This window comes from Plodia interpunctella, chromosome 9 (assembly GCF_027563975.2).
Source record: "Plodia interpunctella isolate USDA-ARS_2022_Savannah chromosome 9, ilPloInte3.2, whole genome shotgun sequence".
Lineage (NCBI taxonomy): Eukaryota > Metazoa > Arthropoda > Insecta > Lepidoptera > Pyralidae > Plodia > Plodia interpunctella.
Window position 1 is genome coordinate 6,433,984 of NC_071302.1, and position 25,647 is coordinate 6,459,630.

At 34.3% G+C, this 25,647-nt stretch overlaps 1 protein-coding gene across 1 annotated transcript; it reads left to right on the forward strand.

The window, feature by feature from the left end:
* The first annotated feature begins 1,386 nt into the window (after positions 1-1,386).
* Positions 1,387-25,622, forward strand: LOC128672721 (uncharacterized protein). The gene is made up of 5 exons (XM_053750041.1): positions 1,387-1,599; positions 21,125-22,678; positions 22,942-23,126; positions 23,903-24,117; positions 24,788-25,622. The coding sequence occupies exons 1-5, from the start codon at positions 1,572-1,574 to the stop codon at positions 25,005-25,007; spliced, it is 2,202 nt and encodes a 733-aa protein (XP_053606016.1). The 5' UTR covers positions 1,387-1,571; the 3' UTR covers positions 25,008-25,622.
* The last annotated feature ends 25 nt before the right edge of the window (positions 25,623-25,647 follow it).

The following is a 25,647-nucleotide window of genomic DNA, read 5'->3' on the forward strand; positions in this document are numbered from 1 at the left end:
AAGGTAGCCCTAATATACTAGTAAGTTATTAATGAGACAGTCAAGTTGGCTTGAAGGGCTTGAATTATATATTATATACGGAAAAGTATGGTAACATACACCAAATTTATAATCAACAATAAAACATAGTAAAATATAAAAGACTATATAAAATGTGCAGTAGACTCCACCCGTTCATTTTCTCACGAATGTGTTTAAAATGATTGTAAATAAAGGCCACAGATGGCGCTACTTGCAAGTTGCAGATGTTCTCACAAAACAATGTAACATGATTATTGGAATCTATTTGGAACCAAACTATAATCAAAATCAATAATAAATGTTAAAAATAATAAGTAAAATAAAAAAATGGTTTTATATTATCCATATTTTTTCCGGATGCGTTTGTATCCAACCACAATACCATAGCTTTTGTTTAATTATAATTGAAATAATTACGCAAATATCGCTTTCAATTATTTTCTACACAATTATTTACCTACTTGTTGTTGTTTTTTTTATTAAAGTTGTCAAAAATTGTTACAAATATATATTTATCTATTTCTACATTCATCAATCTAAAGCTAATTGCACAATCTCATATATAGACAAACATCACTTTTCATTAAAAATACTTTATTTAATCCCACTAATATTATAATTATGCGAAAGTTTGGATGTATGTGTGATTGTGTGAGGAAAGTTGCGCTACAGGAATCATGAACAAAGTTAACTACTTACTAGGATTTTTAGGGTTTCATGCCTTAAAACGTACGGGTACGTTATCTCTTTCAACTGTGAAAAAGTCAAATTTGTAAGTCAACACGACCAAAAGATATTTATAAGACTATTTATGTCGCATATTTTGTACTTCAGAGGTTTTGATTCAATTCAATTTGGTTAAAGGTCTAGGCCTAGGTAAAAAGCCTACAGGAACTTCCCATTGATCTAGAATGATGTAACAAGAAGTAAGAAGAAAATCCGGAAAAGGTACATATATTTTTTTGTAATAAATGGATATATCACACAGATTGCGTTAGCCCCAAAGCATGTTTAATGTACATTAAGTACATTAAGTGCAATGTACATACATAAGATCTTGTAAGTTCATTACTAGAATTTACAAACTTCTCTCATGACACAATCAAGTAAAAATCTTTGTCGTCCTTTATCATATATGCTGACAATACATACAATACCAAGGTGACTGCCTTAACAATGCCAATTCGTATCTAGGGGTCGATATGAATTGCCTACTGTGTTGTTAAATAAATAGTCGTGGGAAACTACACACGACTAGAGTTTTTCACACAGCATATGGTACGCAAAACGCGCTATCGGACAACATTTTCGCCTTTTCCTGTTCAAAATTGGCCGCCGCCGCAACTTGTGGAGTGGTTACCATTACCACGCGCAGTCATTTCTTTAGCGTTGCGCGCTAAACGCACGCGCGTGGACTGACGCGCCGGTTTTCGCGGGAAATTCAAATTACGAACAACCTTGTGGTCACGTGGAAAATATTTTGAATGTGAACACAACGAGGATTTTGACGGATCTTTTAAAAATAGTACATTTAACTTCTGGATTTCAACATGGAGATGATAATGCTTCTTTTATGCGGTAAGTTCGATAATATTTAATATTATAAAAGTTTGGTTTGATAATTGATTTACCAGTACTACACCAAATTGTTCAGATATATTTCCAAAAAAACCGATACGATTACCGATACGATACGATTTACCTGAGTGTTGGAAATTTTATACCTATCAAAACAATATTAACTTAAAAACTTGAATAAAACGTGTCTACCATAAATTATTATCACTTGAATAAAAATTTGTAATATGTACTTATATTAAGAAATTATATAATTTAAAATTGATATCTAGATTCAAGTTAGAAAATGGAAACTGTAAGTAACAGGAACCACGGCTGAAGCATTATATTCTTTGTTATTAATCTTGTTATGATATTTCACAACGGCCGTGCTGAAGGTGCCAAATGAGATCGTGTCCAATGCCAATGTCTTTCCTAAAAAATAAGTGGCGAGTATAATAACAGAGAATTACGTGGTTTGCTGTGTCGTGTTCTAGCAATTATGATCTTGGGTTGGACACAGAAACTGAAAGTTAAACACTAGGCTTAATATTTAATTTTAATTTCATGGTATTGTTGAATTAATAAAACTCTAATAAATAGTTGAACTAATAAAAATCTAGTTGAATAATCATCCCGGGTGAAATCAAGGATAAACAAGGATAAAGGTAACTTTTGAAAGATAAGAAATTTCGGAAAATAAAGACAGAGGTAAAAACAAAGACTAAAACTGAGAAAAGTAATATAAAAGTAAGAGTGCCGGATTGGGTTTAGATACCAAAACCGCCATAAACATGTCCAAACATATTTGTTTATTTTAAAATAAATTTGGTTTATCCTAGCAGCTTTAATGTTCACATAAAGGCTATTGTCACTACGCTTAGTATCTACTGTGTATTATTACGTTACTAATGACCTTACGTATATTAACATTTTACACTATAAAGGGCATCATAAAGGGCAACTGCGAATCATAGGTGCACTTTGTGGAATAGGCTAGGTGCTATTCAGCCAGGTACTCTAAGTGGAATACGCACGTTTGCGTCGAGAAGGTTTCGATACTATTGGTTGCATTGTTACAATGTGAAATACTAGCTATGTCCCGGGGCTTCGCTTCACTGGGAATTTCGGGATAAAAATACTATATCTATATATTCTACCCGTGTACCAAATTCCCAAATTTCAATAGATTTTGCGTGAGAGTAACAAACAAATATACATACTCACATAATATATTATAATGTTAATATGATATTAAAAAAATCAATCAAGTCTGTAATCTATTTTCTGTACCTTGATTTTGTAGTTTTTCTTATTCTCGATCAAATAAAGACCATTATTACACATGTGGAGTGTCAACTACAACAGCAGTAGACCTTCATGATTAAAAAATATAAGGTAAAGCCTAGTAGCGGTAGGTACGCCTAGTAGTTACTAGCACCTAATATAGTATTGAGTAAGCGTTGAATATGTAAATATTCAACAGTCCACTCAACATTTATATTTACTAGACTTTACATTTTCAACCTAGAACTTTAAAGTTAGACATGTTCAAAATTATTCGTTTTTTGGATCATTAAGGTAAGGTACCTTAGTGTAGTAATGGGTCAGCGTTGGTACGGTTATGAATTATATAATGCTTGTACATTAATAACATTGGAGCGTTAGTAATACTGGGTGTCGATATCATTCGGGACATGAGGGACTGAAATTAGATACTCAGGTACATTGTAGCTTTAGCATAGAGCTAAAGCTACAATGTATCTAAAACACGTATCTATACAAATTATTTTAATTCTCTTTTTCCTCAATATTATTATTATACGGTCGGCTGCAAAAGTCCATATTATAAGCTATTGAACATTGTTCCCTAGAAATAAGGTAAACTGACCGTCCGTCAACATGTGATTTCTACACAAAATTCATTTTAAACTAAGCAGCTGGAAACGAAAATTGCAAAATATAGTTTTAGAGCCCACAAATTAAGTAACTAGAAGCAATAACTTGTCTCACTCAAGTGACATACGAAAAAGTTTTCGTATAAAATAGTCTTAGTTTGGATTTTGTAGGACAAATCCTACCAATATTATAAATGCGAAAGTTTGTGCGGAAAGTATGTGTGTAACACGTGTACACGGGTAGAATATAACCTGAATAACACATAGGGTACCCAAGTTTTACCCAAGGGAGCACGGGGCGTAGATAGTATTTTATAAGTAAGACATTTTATAAATTAACATTTTAAGGTATTAAATTTTATGATTAATTCTATATTATTAATTTATGATTTCTATAAGCCATGTAAGTAATATCTTTTCGGAATAGAATAATTTCCAAGTACTGTACTTAACAGAAAAGGTATTAGCTATGTAATTAAACACTCTCGAAGTAGATACGAGTAATACATTTAGTGTAATTACAAATACCTACGTTAGAAACGTTCACTATTACAAAAACTATTGCATAGATATCGATGCTCTGACACTCGTAAAACGTTTGTAATATAAATCTATAGTATAGTAATGAATGATATGAACCAGTTAGGGTTATTTATGTGAATATCATGTATGCAAGAACTTTTAGTATGGCATAAGTAGGCAAATAAAGTAATAAAACCGTTTTCGTCAATTTTAAAGTTGATTGATCCAACTGATCGAGACGAATTAATTATCTAAATTTAAATAAACATAAAAATATTATAAAAATGCTAAAAATTATATATGTTATGTCGAAATGGTAGTTTTTTTTCTTTTGGCTGTTCAGTTTTCAACAGTAGGCAGGACGAGTTTATTTCCAAAACGAAGAACGTTAACCATTTCGAAACGCGTGCATTTTGTCTGACCTTACCGTATTCGTCTTCATAATTAACATCTGGTATGGACTCCTTTCCAAGGAGCAAAGATTATTCAGCATTCGGCATTGGCCGCCACTGTGCTCTAATTTAAAATTCAATTAGCGATGTAAGGTGCTTAAAAAAATGCGTTGTTATGGTTTAGTTCGATTGACTTTTAATCACTTAAGTTTATAGAAATAAATGAGCCGATTAATGAAATATTTACTGATTTTAAAGATATCTCTTAGCTTATCGCGTTCTTACAATGTTTACCGATGTCCGTAAAGAATAATGATGTGCTTCTAGTATAGTCGTTTTGTATAGTGTTAGATTTGACTCAGTTGTTAAGTGTAAAACAAGCTTCTATTCGATACTCGCACGCAACTTATGTCGCCAGAGAATTCATTCACATTCTTGTCGGTGGAGTATTGCATTTTCAGTTCTAAAAACCATAAAGAAGGCAAAATAGAAGCGAAAAGAGGAAAGGGAAAGCTAATAAGGGCTTATTGGACCAAATAAAGGAGAGAGCAAGAGTGGTGTCGTACCGGCATTAGCTAACGAAAATATCTGAGCTATTACCACCATGTGATTGACATTTCTTAAGTAAGGAAACGTTTTTCCTTTGTCCATCTAGTCCCAGCTTTCTCTGACCATGTCGTTAGTCGCTTTCCGCAATTAGCCATGTATTTCTCGTGGCATAAGATCTCGGGAAGATTATAAAGATTACTTAAAGATTACGACTGGATTTATGGGGACAGATTAGGTGTTATGTTACGTAACTAATAGTAAGGCAACTTGAGACAATGCCTTCAAACTTCGATAAAAAATGTAATGACAAGGTGTTGAAAGAGACATTGTTTTACGTGCATTATTTTGATTGAGGCTGATAGGTATTTATGTGCATCTCATTTTTATTTTAGCATTGGTAATATAGTAATCATTATCAATCTTCACACAGGGGAGTAGCTAATTAGTACGTAAGCAATTGGTGTCAAGCGTGAATTAAAATTTGAAGCTTCATTTATTTCAAGCTTTTATTTAATTTACAATGTAACTATTTATGTAAGTCGTTATGTTCCTATGGCTCGGGTTCAACCGATTGTGCTAAAATTTTGTACACACGTTTAGTTTTAATGACAATGCATTATTATAATAAGTATGACCACCCTAGTAAAGGCTCCAGACGTAGGAAATCCTTAACGGTTTACTGCAAAGACATGATTTTTTGTCACACATTGAACGCAATAAGATCTCTTTGACAACAATAAAAGCATGTGTCAAAAATGTCAGTTAAAAAATGTTAATTTTTTTTATTGTCAGTGTTAGTAGAGCAAGTGCCCATCGTTATATCACGCGCTTGAATCTGCGTAAGATTCTCCGTTATGTCACGAGCGCCTCGCAACTATTCCATGCCTGTTTATTTGTCGGTCAAGCGTTTAAACTCGAGCACGCAATCTTTTGCCGAATGTTATAAAACTGAAAAAACAATTTCCTGTTTTTTTTGTTTTGTTCTGTATATGGACCATTACTACTGGTATAGGTATGGCTACTCTTATATAGAAGAAAATATAAACATGAATACGAACATATCGGTCTCGCTTTGATAGGTACTTATAGAATTATTTACATAAAATTAACCGGAGATTTGAACAACATCCGTCGATTTTGTTAAAATAAAGATAGGGCAAATCGAAGGGTGCAGGTTGTATGTGCAAGCTTTTTGACGCTGCATCAATCAATTGAACGATAAAACACAAAATAATATTTAAATTGGCAATAAGTTCGTTTAATCACATTCTTGGATCCGGGATCTTTAGAAATGGAGATGAACAAATATGTAATGAACAACTAAAAGTTTGATAATGAGTAAATTTCAATATTTCGTTTTAATTTATTTTACTAACAATAAGATAGTATAAACGCATTCTACTAAATATTTTAATACATACTTATTTGATAACACAACGACATGGAAAGATAATTAAAATATTTAGTAATAAGGCCAGTGTTGGGTGGTGCATCCACTTGCATCATTACAAGAGTTGCCAACGAAAAAAGTAAGATATGTCCGCTGCAGATGGCTGCACCACACGACCGTGGCGTGGCGTGGCGCAATACTGCAAGGTTGACTGTGAGTTTTTATAAACAGCCTGGTTATTTCAATATTTTTTTTTAAATAAATTTACATGTACATTTATATAAATAATAATGAATGGCTAAGTAGATATATGCCTACACGAAGACCGCATTTTTTAAGTAAGTCTTGAAGTTTTTAGAAAAATTGAAGATTCCAAACCGACTGTGTCCACTCTATTCCGATAAGACTTTAACAATTGGCCACGTCTCAAAAAGTTGCTCGTATAGAAATAAATTAATAATATAACTAACTTCATCTAATTGTTTTTTATTTGTAAGAAATTTCGCTGGTACATAAAATGATGTAAAACATTTTTGCCGAGAAAAATGGCAAGATCGTTGGCTTAGCTAATTGAAGGTGTAGACATTTCATCACATGTTAACGTAATTAAATTACGATATATTGCTATTGTAATTAAGATGTAATATAAAAGTGTTTCAATTCATTGAATTTGCATAAAAAATATGTTCATGATTTTTAACCGATTTCCAAGAAACGAGGTTATATGTTCGAGTGTACCTATATTTTTTTCTTCAAAGTAAAATCAGCAACCTCAATATGTACCGTAATGAATGTATTGCGTAATTAACTGTATATTTTTTTTGTATAAAACAAGAGTGCACCAACAGATTTTCATCGCATGTAAAGGCTAGCTTGAGATTAATTAAAATTCCTTGCCATGGGCTAGCAACCTGCAACTATTTTAGCATTTCACTTCTTTATTAATTAATCGACGATTTTTCCTATTCGTGATGCAATGAGATAAACATTACACGGGAATTTTCCAGAATTCGGAAATGGCGTGTAATGTAAATAATCTGATGAAATAATAATTATATTAACTAGATGTGCCGCTGTGGCTTTCTCTACCGCCGACCTTGTCGACCTCTCCTCTCCTTACAATGACATAACATGATTTTTTTATTGCCAAGGTTCCATTTGATTTCGTTTTATCTGGAATAAATGGAGGGGATTAAATATCCTCTTGTGTTCTGGTACATTTTTCTAACACAATATTGGTTGAAGACCAATTAAGATTCTATGGAAGGAAGGAAGTAGATTATTTTTTTTTAAATATTCCTAAAATAATGTATCGTAACGTAATTTTTTTACCGAAATTGTAGGACGCTGACCAAATTACCTAAAATTATGTTTATCTATAAACGGGCATTAGAATATCTCACTTCCGCGCGTTGCGTGAATTGAAAATAACATTGAAGTATTTGTGAAATTTGCGGTAAGCGGCGAATAATAGAATCAATCTCTATGTTTGGTTGCCGATTTACATCGAGTTTAGGTTGTACTTATTCAAGTGCCGATTCTAAACGCGGTGGTAATTTTGCATAATTTCGCTGACTTCCACGTCTCGCCTGTGGCCATGATGCAATATTTTAGATGCAGCTTGTGATGTATTTGAAGCAGACTGGTTTTACTGTAACTGGTAGTACTAGCACTACTTGTTTGATATTTGTAGGTAAACTCAAACAACATGAAGTGCGCGCGTAATATCTCTATAACTTCCGTGTGTATTTACATGAAATTAGGTACAAATTATTAAGGTGTAACTTGCCAATAAATAATTTTTTTAATACATAATTTTTCCATTGTAAATGTTTCACATAAAATTATATGACTTTTTTTGCTAGTATAATGTAGCAAGTAAAAGTAGGTCAGGTCAGTAAACATAATCTTATTTAACACATTCGATATCCTTTTCCAATCACATGAATTATGTAAAATAAAAACTGGTTTCAATGTTTATTTCATTATGTGAATATAGTTATAACTTATAACACTTACTTATTAAAAAGTAGGTAAGTGTATTTAAGTGGGAGTACCTATGCTTTTCGCAGGCTCCTGGCTGAAAATTATGTTGGTAGTTTTTGTGCAATGCGGCTGCATTTTGCTGCCTATTTTGTGGCGTGTAGACTATATATTATAATTGAGTCATTTGTAAATAAAACTGACATTGAACCAATAGCACGCGACAGTTGTGTAATAGCGTCAGTAGTTATTTAGTAAACATGTACTGGATCAGATATTGGCAACTGTTGACGGAATGTGATTACAATCACACCGCAAAATGTAATCGTTGAGATTGAGACACCGCTCTAGGTTCGCACGCGATGCATGGTCAAATGTCAACAACTTGGATCGGAGGCTGCAGCCGTCTAGTGGGCGCTGATTGTGGGGAAGGGCGCGCTAAATCACTGTCCTGGGGTCTTTATTAAGAGAGGGACCCAAAAGCCCACTTCTTCTTGGGGTGCCTCTCCGATCAATGAAGGTGGCGGTTGACGGCCACGTTTGCAATTTGACAATATACAGACAAATTAAAATGTTTTTATGATTTGGAAAATAAGGGGTATTTAGCGGACGCCGCCCCTGCATCGCCGTAGGCTCCAAAAATCGAAATCCGGCCCAACTTTAGTACAGGAGATCCAATTAAATTTGAACTGCCATGCCTCACGATGTGCATGTAAATGTGTTTCAATATCAACAGTTTCGAAGTTCGTGAGTTACCGATATTTGTATTGAGTTTACATGTGGAAATAGCATTTTTCTTCTAATAGAGATATATTAAATGACTCTAAGATAGTGATTAGTGGTAGATTGACAAAAATAGTCTTTAGTTGGCTTTTAAGTTCGATGATGTTTAGGAAACCTACGTAACGCGGGAATTTTACTTTTAACTACTTAATCTGAGATAAAAACGTACCTATAGTCCAATTTTGCAGTTTTCTAAGTAGGTAGGGATACCAGTTTATTATACAAGAACATACGCCTTTCTACCTAACATCCGTTGAATTACAAATTTGTTTCTTGCAATGTATCAGAACTCCGCGGAATTATTACTTATACAATATATAACTAGGTAAACCTGTGATATAAGTGATGATCTAAAATTGAATATTTTTGCATAGTAGCGATTATTTCTTAGACAAAACCAAAAGAGTCTTGTTTTTATAAAGCTTATAAGCATAAGCTATTTAGATCATACGTACACCCCATCCGGTGAAGGAAAACATCGTGAGGAAACCTGCACTCTAGTTGATGAATTAACACCAAGTGTGTGCAATGGAGAAGGCAAACCACTCCATTAATATTGCTCAGGAAGTTGTGTATGTAACATTCCATAATGACCAAGACCCTGAGTCATAAGGAATACCACTATAAGAACCCTTTTTATTTATTTCGATTGAACCAGAAGGCTTACAACAAAATAAACACGTAGCACGTTACAAACGTCCACGCTATCTCTTTTACCCATTTGTGTACCCTTCGTGTAAAAAAAAGAGAAAACGCCACGACGTGATATATGCATTTATATATGTTTTATGTTTCATAGTACCCCCCTAGGGAATTGTACAATAAGCATAGATATGCGAAACGGTAAGATATGTCATCGCGTCGTGATGTCCGACTTCTCGCGCCTGGGGATTGCAAAAGGTACGCCAGTTGGTGGACGCTGGACTTAGACTTACCTACCACTCTCTCGATCGCCTACGTAGCATATACATGGTGCTTCAAAGGTATTTCGCTCGTTCAGTTCATGATTATGTGTATTAATTATATCACCTAAACTAAACTATTGTATCACCTAAATCTTTTTAAAAAATATGACGTCGACGACATTCAAATCTCACTCACTAATACTATCGCAACCAAAATATCAGAGACAGGTCGGAATCCAGACAGCGGAAATATGTTTTTATACTAACTCTGAATAAGACTGAATGCAAGGAGATAAGTATATAAAAAAGAAGAAATTTTTTAAATATCTTATGTATAAACTCAATGAATTAATCGGATGACCGAGACAAGTTTGCCAGTTCCTACTATAAGATTTTTACCTTGTATTTTTATTGTTACCCTTTCTCTTCTGTTCTCGGTTCCATATTTTCGATGGTGATATGGTGGCTGTGATATAGTTGCCTCGTAGGTACGATATTCACGGGAGGATATGGAGACCATTTCCACCACAACTGGAAGTATTGTCTAATCCGTGCCACCGCACTGCAGATTGAGATTATTGGGTATGATATTTGCCTATACAGGATGTAGTTACATCCTGTATAGGCAAATATCATGCCCAATAAAACACTGATAGCCTGCAGTCGATTAAAGGCTAAATGAAAGGACAAGAACGTGTATGGGACTGAATGTGAACTGTGAGTAATTCTCTTCACGTGGTCCAACTTGGTACAAAGACTATAATTTACATACCCAATACAGTCATCGAGATAAGGTACTTGGATAATACATTCCACTTAGAAATATAGTACGGTTCATTTACTTAACTAGAATTGCAACTGTTTTCATAACGATTGATTCAAAGACCAACGGTATAACATCTACCGCCTCTTGTGCTATAAACAAGCGAACTTGATTACAAATCTCGTTATTACCATATTTAAAATATGGAAGCTGCAGCGTTTGAAAGAATACCGTTTCACCATAACTGTAACAATGGGGGTATAAGAGAGCTATTAAGAAACAGTGGTCCATACACTGTTGGACTTGCACCTATCAATTATGAGCAGTTAGTAATATGTACAGTTGTAGAGGTCGCCTCAAGTCTGTAGAATACTTCATACCTACCTACGTCACGTGGGAAAACTGCCTTCAATTATAAATACGTGCCAGCTAGAGAATATTCTAATATGGCTCGTTCGCACATAAATAAACAAATAAAAATATTACACTTGCTGTTATTAAAACGGCCCTTGACCCACATATCAATACAATACTTACCTTCTCCGACAATCTCGCTTATTGATTGCATATATCGCTGCCTATTTTTTTAAATAGTAGTTACATATGTAGTTAATTGAAATATCACATTGAAACGCAATCAAAGATGGTTGCTAATAATATTGAAAGTATGGAAAAGAAAAGCTATTTTCTCTGAAATCTGAACAGATATCAGAAACTATCTTAATCTGCGGTTATGGCTAAGCATTGGTTTAAGATATAATCTAATATTCAGATCATTGCGTTGTTCAGTATGCAACTAGGAACTGCCGGACAGAAAATAGAGACTGCATTGTATCGTAGATTTGTTACTTGGTTTAAGATTGTATCTTCAATCCAGAGGTCCCAAAATAAGGTAATAAAAACACTATTTAATTTTGACTATTTAATGAATACTGTAACTCTTTATAAAAAAACAAAAATTTTCAATTTAAAACAACTATATAAATATAAAATGTGCATTCTTGTAAAAAAAATTCTTGAAAAGAAAATTCAAACACAAATCACTTTTACGATAAATAAATATAAACACCATTTAAGAAACACAAATAAAATAAAATTACCCACACCTAGAACTAAATATGGAAAGAGTGATATATTATACGAAGGAGCTAAAATGTTTAATGACTTACCTAAAGACTTAAAAAACATAAAATCTTTGACTTTGTTTAAAGGAAGACTAAAAAATCATATCTACACCAAAGTTTTGTAAATAGCATAACTCTTCGAAAACTACACTGTTTATTTGCGTCATATATTTTTTACAAATTATTTATAAATTAGGTTTAGACTCATTATAAGTGAATTATTGTATTCTTTATGAGTCAATAAATATCTATAAACCGAATTTAATCTATTAAATATATTTGCGGACCGTGCCTCCATTTGATCAGATGCAGATTATGATAACCCGATGATGACATAATGAGAATCTTTTTAATCATGCTATAGTTACTTTAATAAATATTGTATAATTTAATCACTACGAAATTATAAAAGAACAATGATTGATGTTTACCAATGGTTTTATTATTACCTTTGTATAATACCGTGTGATACATTTTTTATCTATCAATTTAATGGTGTCTATGGGGAATTCGTTGTAATTTTTGAAAACATGGAGTAAAATTGCAGTGGTCGACTTCTCAACAAATTGTCACATTCTATCTATTAGGTACCTAGGATTTTTTTGTCTTTTTGCTGATCTATGAAGGTACCTGAAATAAGAGTTAAGTTTCTAGTGCTATGTATAAGTCGTCATATATCTTGTCATTTTAAAAAATACCAAGATCTTCGCAATGCCAAGTGACATAATTGAAATGCTTGTTGGCCACTGTTGTTAAATGTTACTGTTATTATGATAGGTGTAATTCCGGTGGGTCATTACCTCTTGATGTCGTCATCTCATTCTGAGACATTCAAATTGGTCGAGTCGAATGGTGAGTTATTTGATAAATTAATTTTCCGATTTTGAAATTAGGGTTTTGACTTGATAATCGTAATAATGTTAAAGTTTATGTAAATCGGGATTTTTCCGATTTTTAATTCCAAGATTGTTCTTTGATTGATGATTGCATCTTTTGAAGTATTGGGCCTAAAATAATAGTATTTACCTAATAAGATTTCTAAGAAAATCATTAACTGTACTTGTAAGTGTAAAATGGAAAGTGTATCTACCTATACAGTGTAAAGTAGACATTGTTCTCGCTTAAATCAAAGTTATTGTCAAAGGTCGTAAATAAACTTGTATTAACTAAGTTATGTTTTTTCGAAAATGTTTGATGGTCTCTGATCTGTGATCTCTATTCTCGCCTATGAATCAATTGGACTTGTTTGAAGCAATATAATCGCAGTCTCAGCATGATCTCACCTAATCGGTAAACAGCCGGCGTTTATGTAACAACATTTGGCGACCACGGTGCGGTCAGCGTCGCTTTCACTCAATACCTCACTTTCTCGCTTTGGGAGTGATCCACGTGAGTTCTAGTGACATCACTTTCGACGAGTCAGGGCAAATAGACTCTGATAGAACAAATAAGTTATATTATGCGAGATTTGTATATTGTCTATGTAATATGGAATAACAAGCGTACCAAATGTGGTACCCTTTACCCATAAATAAATTGTCTTTTGCAATTGTCTATTTAAATAAACTCTAGAATTTAAAGCTTTTGCTTGCGCATCCATTTTGTAGTGCGCACCCTATCACATAGAGCACGCATGCAGGGTGACTTGACATTCAGTTGACTGCACTTACCCATCTTCATTACATGTTATAAAACAAAATAGTTGTCCCGCTGTCTTGTGTTTTTTTTTTAAATATATAAGTCTGATTCCTGAGGAAGGTTTAGGTGTATAAGTTATTATGGTTTTACCCGAGCGAAGTTAGGAGGGGCCGCTAGTTTTAAGTATATATTTAAATTCTGCGTGAAGTTAAAATTAGATATTTTCTCAGATAAAAAATTTCCTGAGCGAAGACAATTCAACTTTCATGGAATGATCGAACCTCGTCAATAATAACGGGTATCCGGCTGTTTCGGCACGTTTATAGTCGAAGTATCCGGTACGAGTTACCTTGGCTCACAGATTATAACAACTGTGATATAATTATCAGTTGTAAACGCACTTTCCTCTACATCGATCATATAACCATAGGAAGGTAGGCTGCCACTTTTTATTGTAACATAGCTGACTTGACACCCGAACTGATATAACATTTTTTATCAAATAATAGTTAAATATAGTAAAATGCAGGAAAGGAATCAGGATGTACACAAGATGTAAAAAAGACTTTGGAAGTTTCAACAGTTTCTGTAACATTGGTGCACCTGCCTACGCGTATGATATATGAATTTTTAAAGTTGTTGAAGACTAGTCTATAATTACCGCCAACGTTTACGGCTGTATGCACATGGTCGCAGTAAACACACACATTTAGTTGAAAGCTTGTACGTAAACACGTAGGAATACAACCCAATCAGTTCCTTGTTGTATGACCGCCAAAGAGAGCCATTCACTTTTGTCAGAAATTGTTATAAATATGTATCGATTAAGCACTTTGAATGTTGCCTCACTGCTTGAGATTGCCCTAATAGAAAAGTAAAAGTTACTCGTTTAGCAATTTTATCTAAATTTTAGTAAGAACTAAGTATATTAGCCCAATTTTTGTTCTGTGAAGATGACATTTTATAGAAATATACTTACCTACTGAAAAATCAAAGACTGACCTATAAGTACAACGATTTCTAACATGACCAGTCATATCGGAGCATTTTTGGTAAATAATTAAAAACTTTTCTAGAACCTGTATGCATCTTTTCATTTATAACCGCGGGTTTCTTGTTCCATTAAGTTAATTTAATATAAACCAACAAACAAACTAAACAGAATCGAGAAGTCTCTATGAGGGGTGATTGGATCGTTTTGGGTTAGACATCTTCATAGAATGTTGCTCAGAGAAGCCTAGAGATGAGACATCTTGAGAGGTAATTATGAAGTTGTAAGTACGTGGTATTATGTCGACGTCCGTCACCCATAGCGGCGAAGACGTGCGCATTGTGCGAGCGCCGTCATGCGTGCGCGCATTCGCCGTGACGAGCCTCCGGGTCCAAGCACGCTTCAGTTACGTAACTTGGCCCATTTTTATTATCTTTTTGTTCAACTGTGGGAGTGGTGCCACTGAATCTTGGAACATAATCCGTCAAAAATAGACCTTTTTGATTTGTACAGTGGTGTAGTTGCTCTGCTAATCGCACTTACTTTCAAGAATGTATACTTAGACTAATATGAGACTCGTAGGCAGTAAACACTTAAGTAGACATTAATTTTTTTATTTCCGCACCCCTGCTCGTGCACTATTAATGCACTTGCTACGTATAAGTGTGTGAATAAAATAATCCAATAATTATAAGAACTGGATTAGTGTCTGTCAACTGAACAGTACATCGTGCCCAGTTCTATTAATTTATCTCCGTGCACCCATCTATTTAGTATGTTATGCGATGGTTCGTGACTGATGGAAAGACAATCTAGTAAAGTTAAGTCTTGTCTAAAATAAATGGTTTCGTGGCTCACGAAACTCTGACGGCGAGTCGTTGACAATGCTTCCAACATGAAAATGTATTTAAACTGATCGAAATTTAATAAGATTTGAGGAAATAATATCTGTGGGAGTTCCTTTTGTTGCTCGTTTTGTTATGTAACCTGAAGGTCGTTTGTTTATGGACATCACATAATAATATAAGAACTTATTTCAAAAAGAAGTCAATCATGAGTGACAGCATTATTTTAGATTGCTATAATTATATTATTTACTTATGTTAATCATCAATCATCATCAATAACAAAATTGAAGAAAGGTCAAATTTGGACATAGGATTTTTTTTTCAATTCTTAATGGAATATACTTAGTTATTGATATAGATGACGAAAATATAGTTTTGGAAATTTTTGTCTGTCTGTCTCACGCGCATCATTCGACGAGTGTTTAAGTAGTGGACCGATTTGCTTGAAATTTGGTATGTAGGTACCTTATATACCGGGCTAACATCTTAAATACATATCATCCCGGTAAATGGTCAGGTTTCCGTAGGATAATTGAAAAACTAATAATGAATCAAAAGTAGGTACCTCGCAATCCCGGGTTAACATCTTATAGACATTTCATCCCGGAAAATGAGGAGGGTCCTGTAGAAAAATTAAAATAACAATCCACGGAACCGATTTCCTTTAAAATTTTGTAAAAAGAAAAAGGGGCGAAAAACTGTTACTATGAAAGTTCTACACCTTTGAAGTTACTGACTTAAAAATCTGGATTTTGGTTGTTTACAACAAATTAATGAATATGTATTTCAGATTTTTCTGAAAATTAACTCTTAACCTTCAAAAGGGGGTTGAAATATTGTATGGGACTTAAAACAATTTTCAAGATAAAAAGCTGAAAATTCGCCCACTTTTTGTAGTAAGTAAATACAAAAAAATTTAATTTACGTTTGTGGTTAATAAAAAACTGGGACGTAAAACGTCATGGAAAATGGGACGGCACGCGTTGCAGAAAGCGGCAGTGGGAGTCATAGCGGGAAATGGGAAGGAGACACGTAGTGGGAAACGGGACGGGACACTTTGCGGAAAACATGATGGCACAATATGTAGGAAACGGTACGGGATATCTACATTACATAGCAGGAAGCGGGATTGGACAAGTTTGCGGGGCGAGACACGCAGCGGCAAACTGGAAATTGAACTAAAGATGAGAAAACCTGCGAATTTAAATCATATATGTTTACCAGTCTTACAAAGTACGCGATAAAAAAATTATTGAGATTTTGCTATGTAATACACGCGGGCGAAGCCGCGGGCAAAAGCTAGTTACAAATGAAATGATAAGCTTAAAACCTTAAAATTAAAGTAGAATCTTAATAAGGTTTATTTATATCTATTATTTTAATATAATTGCTTTTGTTTAATATATTTTTTTTGTTTTTGTTCAAATAGAATGCCGTCTGGCATTGAATCACGACATTTAGGTAGAGATTGCTTTTTTATAAAGTTTACGTTTGAAATGTATATGAAATCAATTGACAATAAATGTTACACAAGTCACATTTAATGATATGTACAAAACCGGTGATATTATTTATGAAAAGATTATAATTTAAAAAGTCAATTAATTGTCCTTGTCCAAAAGTAGCCAACCGATCCGATCCGTGTGCATGCGTTTCATTTTACTTGTGTTTAAAAGAATAACTGACCTTGGCCGTTGAATAATGAGCAAATGCCCCGAATTCCGCCATTCACAAGTCCAAAATTGCAGTCACTTTGGTCCGAGATTGTCGAGTCATAGTCTTAGCCCCGGATCTCGGTGGAGTAGGATAGTAAAGTTCACATTGATGGAGTTGAACTCAAAGATTTTAGTTCATGGCAGACGTGCGTATAAACTATATCGAATCGATAGTCATAACCCAATAATCAGTCGGTCCAATATTGTAATGAAAATGAGTTTTCCGAGATTTACCTAATAGGGATAAATGTTACAGTTACACTAGACCAATTTGAAGTTGAAATATATTTTAACCAAACGTTGTAAAAGTTTGATCTTGTCTGATCTCACGGTCGCGGGGTCACGATAATGGCATTGTTCACTTACGCTGGCATTTAACATTACTCGTAATCTCTGCATCCTGTTGGTCAAATGTTATCAGTTAATTTAGTTGTGATTGATAAAGTATATTGTTTTGAGATTCCGGTTCTTGCGGATACGTTTTTGTTTTAAAATATTAGGTGCCAATGTGTAGCACAGAACCAGTTTTCTATTGTGGGTAACTGAACTAAGTGCATGGAAGAAAATTTAAGTTTCGAATATCGGACAATTTTAAATGAATTAAGTTAATTTACAATTTAATTTTATCTGCCAGCCAGTTCGTGAGAATTAGATAGTAGAAGGATGCTTAGTTGATCTTTACTTAAAATAGTTTTTAGTATTTTACCTTTATCATTTTAAGAGTTTTTGCAGATACCGAATATTCTAAGGAACGTATACTGGTATACTCTACCAAATTATAGAACTGCTAGCGGTAATAATACCTACTAGGTATTTACTAGTTATACCTAAAGACATTTGAACTTTTGCTTTAGTTTGTCATTATTATAGTTTATTCCAATAAACCAAACCAACCAGCGACTATTATCCTATGACTCATAAAGGGCTTTCTGGGTAATTTACCTAAGGCACGTAGGACAATAGGTTATAATTGGAAGACTAGGCTGTTATTTAACGAAGTTTACTGTAATTTATACACTGTGTGGCGATTGTGTGTTGGGTATCATAATTTTATAGCCCCTTTTTTCCCTTTCCTATAAGTAGGTATAATAACTAAGTACGATTGTATACTAATTAGACCTATTTTGTATTTCCCTTTCTGTAATGGGAAGCCTTTTCCCTAGCACAGACGCATACATACGGGTCTTTACTTTTCGATTCATGAAAGTATCTCCAATAAACAGGTAAATAAATTAAACCGAGTTAACCTTTAAGTTCCTACATACATCTGATATATATTTATTCACAAGGCCATATATCAACTATAGTCAAGTTGAAAATCATACATCAACATCTTTGTGAGGACATAAACATAACACAACTTTTATTGCTATAAGTAGGTATTGAAAACAATGAGGAATAATGAACTTTCACGCTTACTGTCCAGTCAGCGACGTAACCATAAAATGGAGAAAACTCTCTTCAGGATGACATTGCATTTTGTGTAACTTCTTCAAAATTGCACGTTGAAGCTTTGCTGATTCAGAGTAGGTAAACAAATACAATTATGAAGTAAAGAAAAATAGTAAGAATACATTTTCAAAGTTATCTACTTATGTAGGTACTAATTTCTTTTAACACCAGTATTGAAAGTCAGTAGTGAATCCATATTGAAACATATTAGCGACATCAACAAAATAAATCATGGATATTTTTAGAGAACTCAAAAGATGAAAAGACATACCTTTTTGCATTTGGGATAATTTTTGATACATGTTTTCTATTGTCATAATTACATGTTTTGTAATTAAAACAATTTAGCATGCCAGTCGGCACCACTAAAACATAAAGTTCTCACGGCCCACTTATCAGTGTGTTATGTATGATACAGATTGACACAAATCAGATTTGCGATCTTGACATGATTTATCTACAACAATTACACATTTAATATTTTGTGTTAATGTATTAAATATTCTTTAATTTAGTTGTAATTCCATGTATTGAACTGTTAATGTATAAGTGCCATAAATACACAGTAACATATTCTTACAAATTGCATTGTAATAAATTGACAGGTTTGTAGTCTTATCAAATTATTTTCAAATCATCCTATATACCAATTAAATTAGGTAGTTATGGTAAACATGTAGTAAATATAGTAGATTTTGCAAATTTTCAAGTAGGTAATTTTCATGATCATTAAATTAAAAATAAATGATAAAGTATCTAGGAACACAGAATCCGTGATCATAAAATACCAGAGACAATGTGGCGTGATCACGATGTCGTACATGCATACTAAAATATACCAGGTAATGCAATGCCAGCTACCGTACACTGTACTGTCTGTACACCGCACACCGTACACCGCATAGGTTGTATGAGAGCTTTTATTTACCGCAAGGAAAAACCAGCAATGTATGCCGAATCAACCAAAATTTGACTGTTTGCCGATTGTGTATACCCGGCATAATGTCGTGGGATCATTGTGCCGCAGGATGCGGATCTGCCCGTCACTCGGCAAGGTTCCGCACACCGCGGTAGGTAAACATGATCCAGCCTTTCTAAAATAATTTATGTACACTATCGTGCACTTTAAATATATTCGTGGTTGTAAATTGAAAATACGATGCAGAAATACTTACGTTATAGCTTTGTAGTTTGCGCCTTGCGTGACACGGCTACCTGCCTTACGTCGGGGCATATAAAACTAACCACCTAACTAACACATGTGAGCCAGGTGTACCTATCTATGCCTGACTTGTACATTTATGAATAAATTTGGCATTGTATACCAAGTTATTTTAATTTACATCATTAAAACTATTACAAAAACATCGGTTATTTTTAAATAAAACTAGCTAGCTTCATTTCACAACTACTTCGAAATTAAGAGTTAACCGCAAATCAATCTAGACAGAAATCCAGAGACACGAGTACTATGCGGTCAGTCGTCGTAAATGGATTTGCTACGGGCGTCATTATACATTGACCACACATTGGGATTTCTACTGCCACCACTGGGTTTTTTTACGTGGTTGAGAACAAGATAATATTTTATCTTTTATCTCATCTACATTCAATTTTAAACCTGAACTGGAATAGGTCAGAAATATTAATAATATTTTCCAAAGTCTCAAGTATTCTCAAAAATCATTTTAGATAGTTGACGAACTTATCCCGACCCTGAAATTGTTAAAAGGAGGAAGTACAAAAAAAATCACAAAGAAATCAGCCATAGCCAATTTGATAATGTTTATGAGACGGCAATGATCGTATCCATCTAATCATAATTGTCTTGTCAATTCAATTTAATGAATGTTTCTTTCCTTCTAGTATCAATAGAAAGACCTCGCCTAAGTATATCAGAGTGATTAATGTTTGAACGCTTAAATGTATTTCGTAATGCTATGCGAAAGTGAATAAGTAGATCCGAATTTAAGAATACAGGTGTCGATAGGTGCCGATTAAGCAAATACATCTTATAAATGCGAAATATTACCTCCTCACGATCTATCTAATCAACCAATCTTTTTGAAATTTTGCATAGGTACATGTAGTTTGAAGTATGGGGAAGGAAGGAACCCGGAATATTAACGCGGACGAAGTCACAGGCTAAAGCTAATTTAAAATATATTTCAAGTTGCAAAGAATAATAGAGCAAGAACACGTAATCAAGCAATTATAGATACCATTGTATTAAGGTTCTATTTCTCTGATGATTTATTACAACAATCGGTTTATATTAAGGATCGAATCACTTAGATATCCTCTGCCTTCTACTCTTACGAACGATTCTTATTTCACAATTCTCGGAACTCCTACGGCTTCGATTAAGTTAATAGTTGTCTCACGATCGAGTTATTGAAATATGCCGTTAGTTGCTGATCCGTGATGCTTTAATATTAAGCACATCCATTATACATTAAACAATAGTTAAATTCTTCGACCAAGGTTGTTCTTGAAAATGGTTTGCTTTTATTTTTGTTTCTGTCCATATATGATTTTTATAAAATTAACGAACTAATTAAAATTACACATTAAACATATATTTTTGTTACAGTTATACCAGCGCTAGTAACACCAATAACCATATCACCAAATGGCAATAGTCCAGAAATCAAAATGGTCGGGGGCATGATGGTGGATGTGCAGAAAGGATTTATTCCGATGGCGTCGAATAAGAAGGAGACAATAGTAAATCTAAACAACTACGAACGAAGCAGAAAGTTAGTAAATAACAATACCAAATTATCAATAAACGAACGGTACAGAAGACTTATACCGTACATGACATTTTACTATGCCAACGATTTGGCAACACCGACAACGGAAGCTTATAGTACTAAGAACGTCGAAGTTGAAAAAGCGGAAATCATTGAAGCAACCACCATCGGTCATCCGAACGACCGCCAGCCCAAGAAGATATACTATCCATCCCACAGAAATATACCAAGGTACCAGGGTAATAGATTAACCCAATATAATATAGCTTCGGCAAATCCTACAAAGTTTTTATACAAAGAAGTAGTACCTGTTTATGAAAAACCTGTAAAAGTAACTCCTAAATATAATCCACTGTTATCTAATAGTGGTTATGTGATAGACAATAATTATGACTATGAGAAACAAATAATCAAGGCTCCGAGTGCACCATTTTTATCACCGACTCGAAAACCATACGTAAACTTATATAACAATGACGATTCAGCGAATATTAGATATTATTTATCAGAAAAAGAACAGACTCCGAAATTTAAATTAGTGCCTTACGAACAGACCCCTACTGTTACAGTAACGCCTCAAAACCACCAACTTTATGAACCGAAGAAGCCTGTCCGTATTTTAATACCAAAAGAGCAGGTATACATAAAACCTAGACCACTTCATCCTCAGCTTTATTATGGTAACGCAAACATTCAGCAACTTACGGCGCGAAAACCACAAACCACGCCTTTAGACAATTACTACGAAAAGCGAAGACCACAGCCTGTAATTATACAACCGATAGTCGAAGGTGGATTCAAACCTATCACAAATCCAGAACAAATCTCAACGGAAGCACCAATTTATAGCACGTCATCACCAGAAAAATCATCATTATATTACGAGAGTCTGAAGCAACCACCAGTTCCACAATCGTATGTTACCTCTACTGTTGCCCCTAACCTTGTATTTAAGCCAAATTATTATCAATACGTAGTAGAGCAACAAACTTTGAAACCAGGACCGGAGCAAGTGGAGTATAGACCACAGATAGAGCAACCAACATACAACCCTGCTCAGCATTCTCCTCCTAATACTATTACTTTGAGCGATTTAATAAATACCCTACAGCTGAATAAATCTATTCCTAACCCGATTACGCAAGAAAACGTAGGGGCTTCGATAAGGACACTCATACAAGTGTTGAATAGTTTGAAAGCAGCACAGCATCATAATGAATTGGAGTCTCCAGTGTTAAGTACTCCTGCACCATTTGTAAGCCCTGAAGTGGATGTCGATGTGACAGCAAGGCCAGTGGTGGAAGCCACTCCGATACCAATAGTAGATGAACCTGGATTAATTGAAGAACCATATCTTGCGCCTGTTAAAACGCCGTCCCAACATATTGATGGTGAGTTGAAATCATTTTGATGGTTACGCTATGTGAAAACTCCAAAACCCTCTCATTTCCACCTGCTATTCCATTTTGAAGATGTAATTATAATTTACGAAAGATATAAGTAAGTAGATAATAAAGATATTTAATTTAATATTGTAACTTGCATTTACTTAGTGACGAAATAATTTTAATAAACCTTAATTAACGTGACTGCTTACCGTATGATGTTTTATTATTTATAACTATGAAGTGACGGCAATGTAATTTTCTTCCAGAGTACCCCAGCAGAGGCGTGACTAGCCAGCGGTTTCCTCTTCCAATCACGTCAGATGACGAAGGCGGTACTCCTGGCGTGCCAGGCGTGGACTACCCCACACTCACAACGATCCCTCAGACGAGGTTTAATTGTAAAACTCAACGTTACAAAGGTTTCTTCGCTGATCCGGAGACTAGATGTCAGGTAATTGTGCATTTTTATACCTATTCCCTTCTATAAAAAGTAATACGGTTATTCATATTTACAGAGTTAAAAATTTAAAATAACTACCCTTACACTTTTCAATTATTATACTCCTTCTAGCAGATTTAACCACCACCAAGGAAACCACCTCGATGAACTGTGACTGTCGGTGTTGTTCTCTATTGTATACGGCTACCACCAAACATGGGTTTACGTTCATTATACATTATTCTCAGTTTATAACCATAAAGTCCAGCGCAAATCCAACTAATTGTCATTTATTATCTAGTTGGATTTATGCTGGACGCATCCGGTTTTCTGGAAATGCTTAAATAACGCTTAACACCTCTCAGGCTACCACTAAAATCTAGCGACTTTCTGAATTACAAAGTAGAATGGAAGAAGGACAACTCAAGTTTTCTGCATATCAATGCAACATGTCGAAATTAAAAACTTCGAAGTAATCAGAGCTTCACAGACAGCAGACATTTTTCTTTTATGAAAATTTTGCTAGCTACAAACTATGGTTTGTAAAAAAATCGTTAGTTATAGCTATATAAAAGTGGCGTTCTTGTTTTTAACAAAATCTGTTTATAGCAAAATATTTCTCAAACGACACTTACATTTCAGTAATGAGGGTAACGAAACAAGAAGTAGTTAGTCCCTTGGGATGGGATAACTTCGCCATTCTATATTAACCTTCTTGTTGTGTATTTTTAACATGTGTTTTTTGTAGAAAGCATGTAGGTACATAACGATCTGGTTATTTTTTTCAGGTGTGGCACTACTGCGATCTGAACGGGGGTCAAGCGTCGTTCTTGTGTCCCAACGGTACGATATTCTCGCAGGCGGCGCTGACCTGCGATTGGTGGTTCAACGTTAAATGCTCCACTACTACCCAACTCTACGTGCTCAACGAGAGCTTGTACAAGTACATACTGCCGCACTCGCCCAAATTCCCAGAGGATTACAGCGGACCTCTGGTCGACAAGTAAGATCTCATGTTCTCGTTGCTCGGAGCTGTGACGCCGTCAAGCCTGGGATCAACGTAAAATTTTTGAAGATTCGACTGTGTTTTTATACAATCAGCCGCCTGTTTGATGTCACCTCTCCTCATGCTATTGTTGCTTATCAGCTGCCTAGGCTGTGGTCCTTAGTTGCCTCGTACGACATCCACGGGAGGATATGAAGTGGGCGTATTTTTTACCTTAACTTATGGTAAATCCTACTAAATATAATAAATGAGAAAGTTGTGAGATAACAAAGATACACATATAATAGAATAGAATATAATCTATAATAAGACATAGTATAGGGTACTTTTTAACCCGACATTCCTACGGGAGCGAAGCCCTGGGAAAAAGCTAGAAATTCATAAATCGAAGTTTCTTGAAAATTCCTTTGATCACAGAGTAGGTATAGAATGGAAAAAATATTTGACAAATATGTTGATAAAAACGAACAAGGTCACCTTAAATATTTGACTATTTTGCCTAACTAATGATACACCTAAAGTATTAGACGAGTAATTTATGAATAACTTTTATAAACCGGTTAATATAACCTTTTAGTATAATCCGTCTCCTCGAATAATAAGATCTGTTTTCCAAATTCGCAGAATATCAACGACAAAGAATTATTTTAACGCATCCATCTTACAGATACCTGACACTAAAGTTCAAGGAGATGGAAGAGCAGTTTAAGAAGAACAAGAAGAAGACTGCATCAGAGAAAATTGATGATGGTGAATCGGAAGAATCCGGTGAACCAGAAAGCACAGACGCACCCGATCATGATGACAAGACCAATACAGTCAGCGAAGCGAGCGTCATTGTAGGCACCCCTGGCAGCAGCGGAAATGTTGAAAGACTGTCAGAGTAATAACATTTAGTACAAGCAATAGAAGCATTTCGTTTGCAATTAATTTAGGACATTGGTCTTTGCTTACGAAATACTGAGTCAAATAAGATTTGTAATAACATTCGTATTACGTACTTACTTATGAATATAATTAAAGCCTAGATCTAATAAACTGTGATAGTTCAATGTCCACTCTATGTATTTATATCATGTATTTATATATTTATGCTTCGAGTGTGTTACTACCATTGTTACAGTAATGCACTGATAATATTATTTATCGTTGCGTGAATCTTATTTTATAAATTTTGTATTTGCTATTTAGCTGCGCAATATTTTATGCTAAGCTTGTTATTGAGTGGACAGCATTAATTTAAGGAATTAAACTTGCCATACTTTGCCATGTTTAATTCAATGTTTTGTAAAAAAATGTGAGCTTGGGGATACGTGACGAACATATAATTTTGATGTAAGTCGAAATAAATTATTCTAGTTTAGAAAAATGTTCCAATACTCAGTGTTAGGCATATATGTTGGATTTGTGCAATTTGTAAATATTAATGTGCGAGTGTATCTATTGTCCTGCCATTCATTTCATCAATATTTGTCGTGCAATAAATTATTATTCAATGTAAATCTTGTAATTTATTTGTGAGGGTTG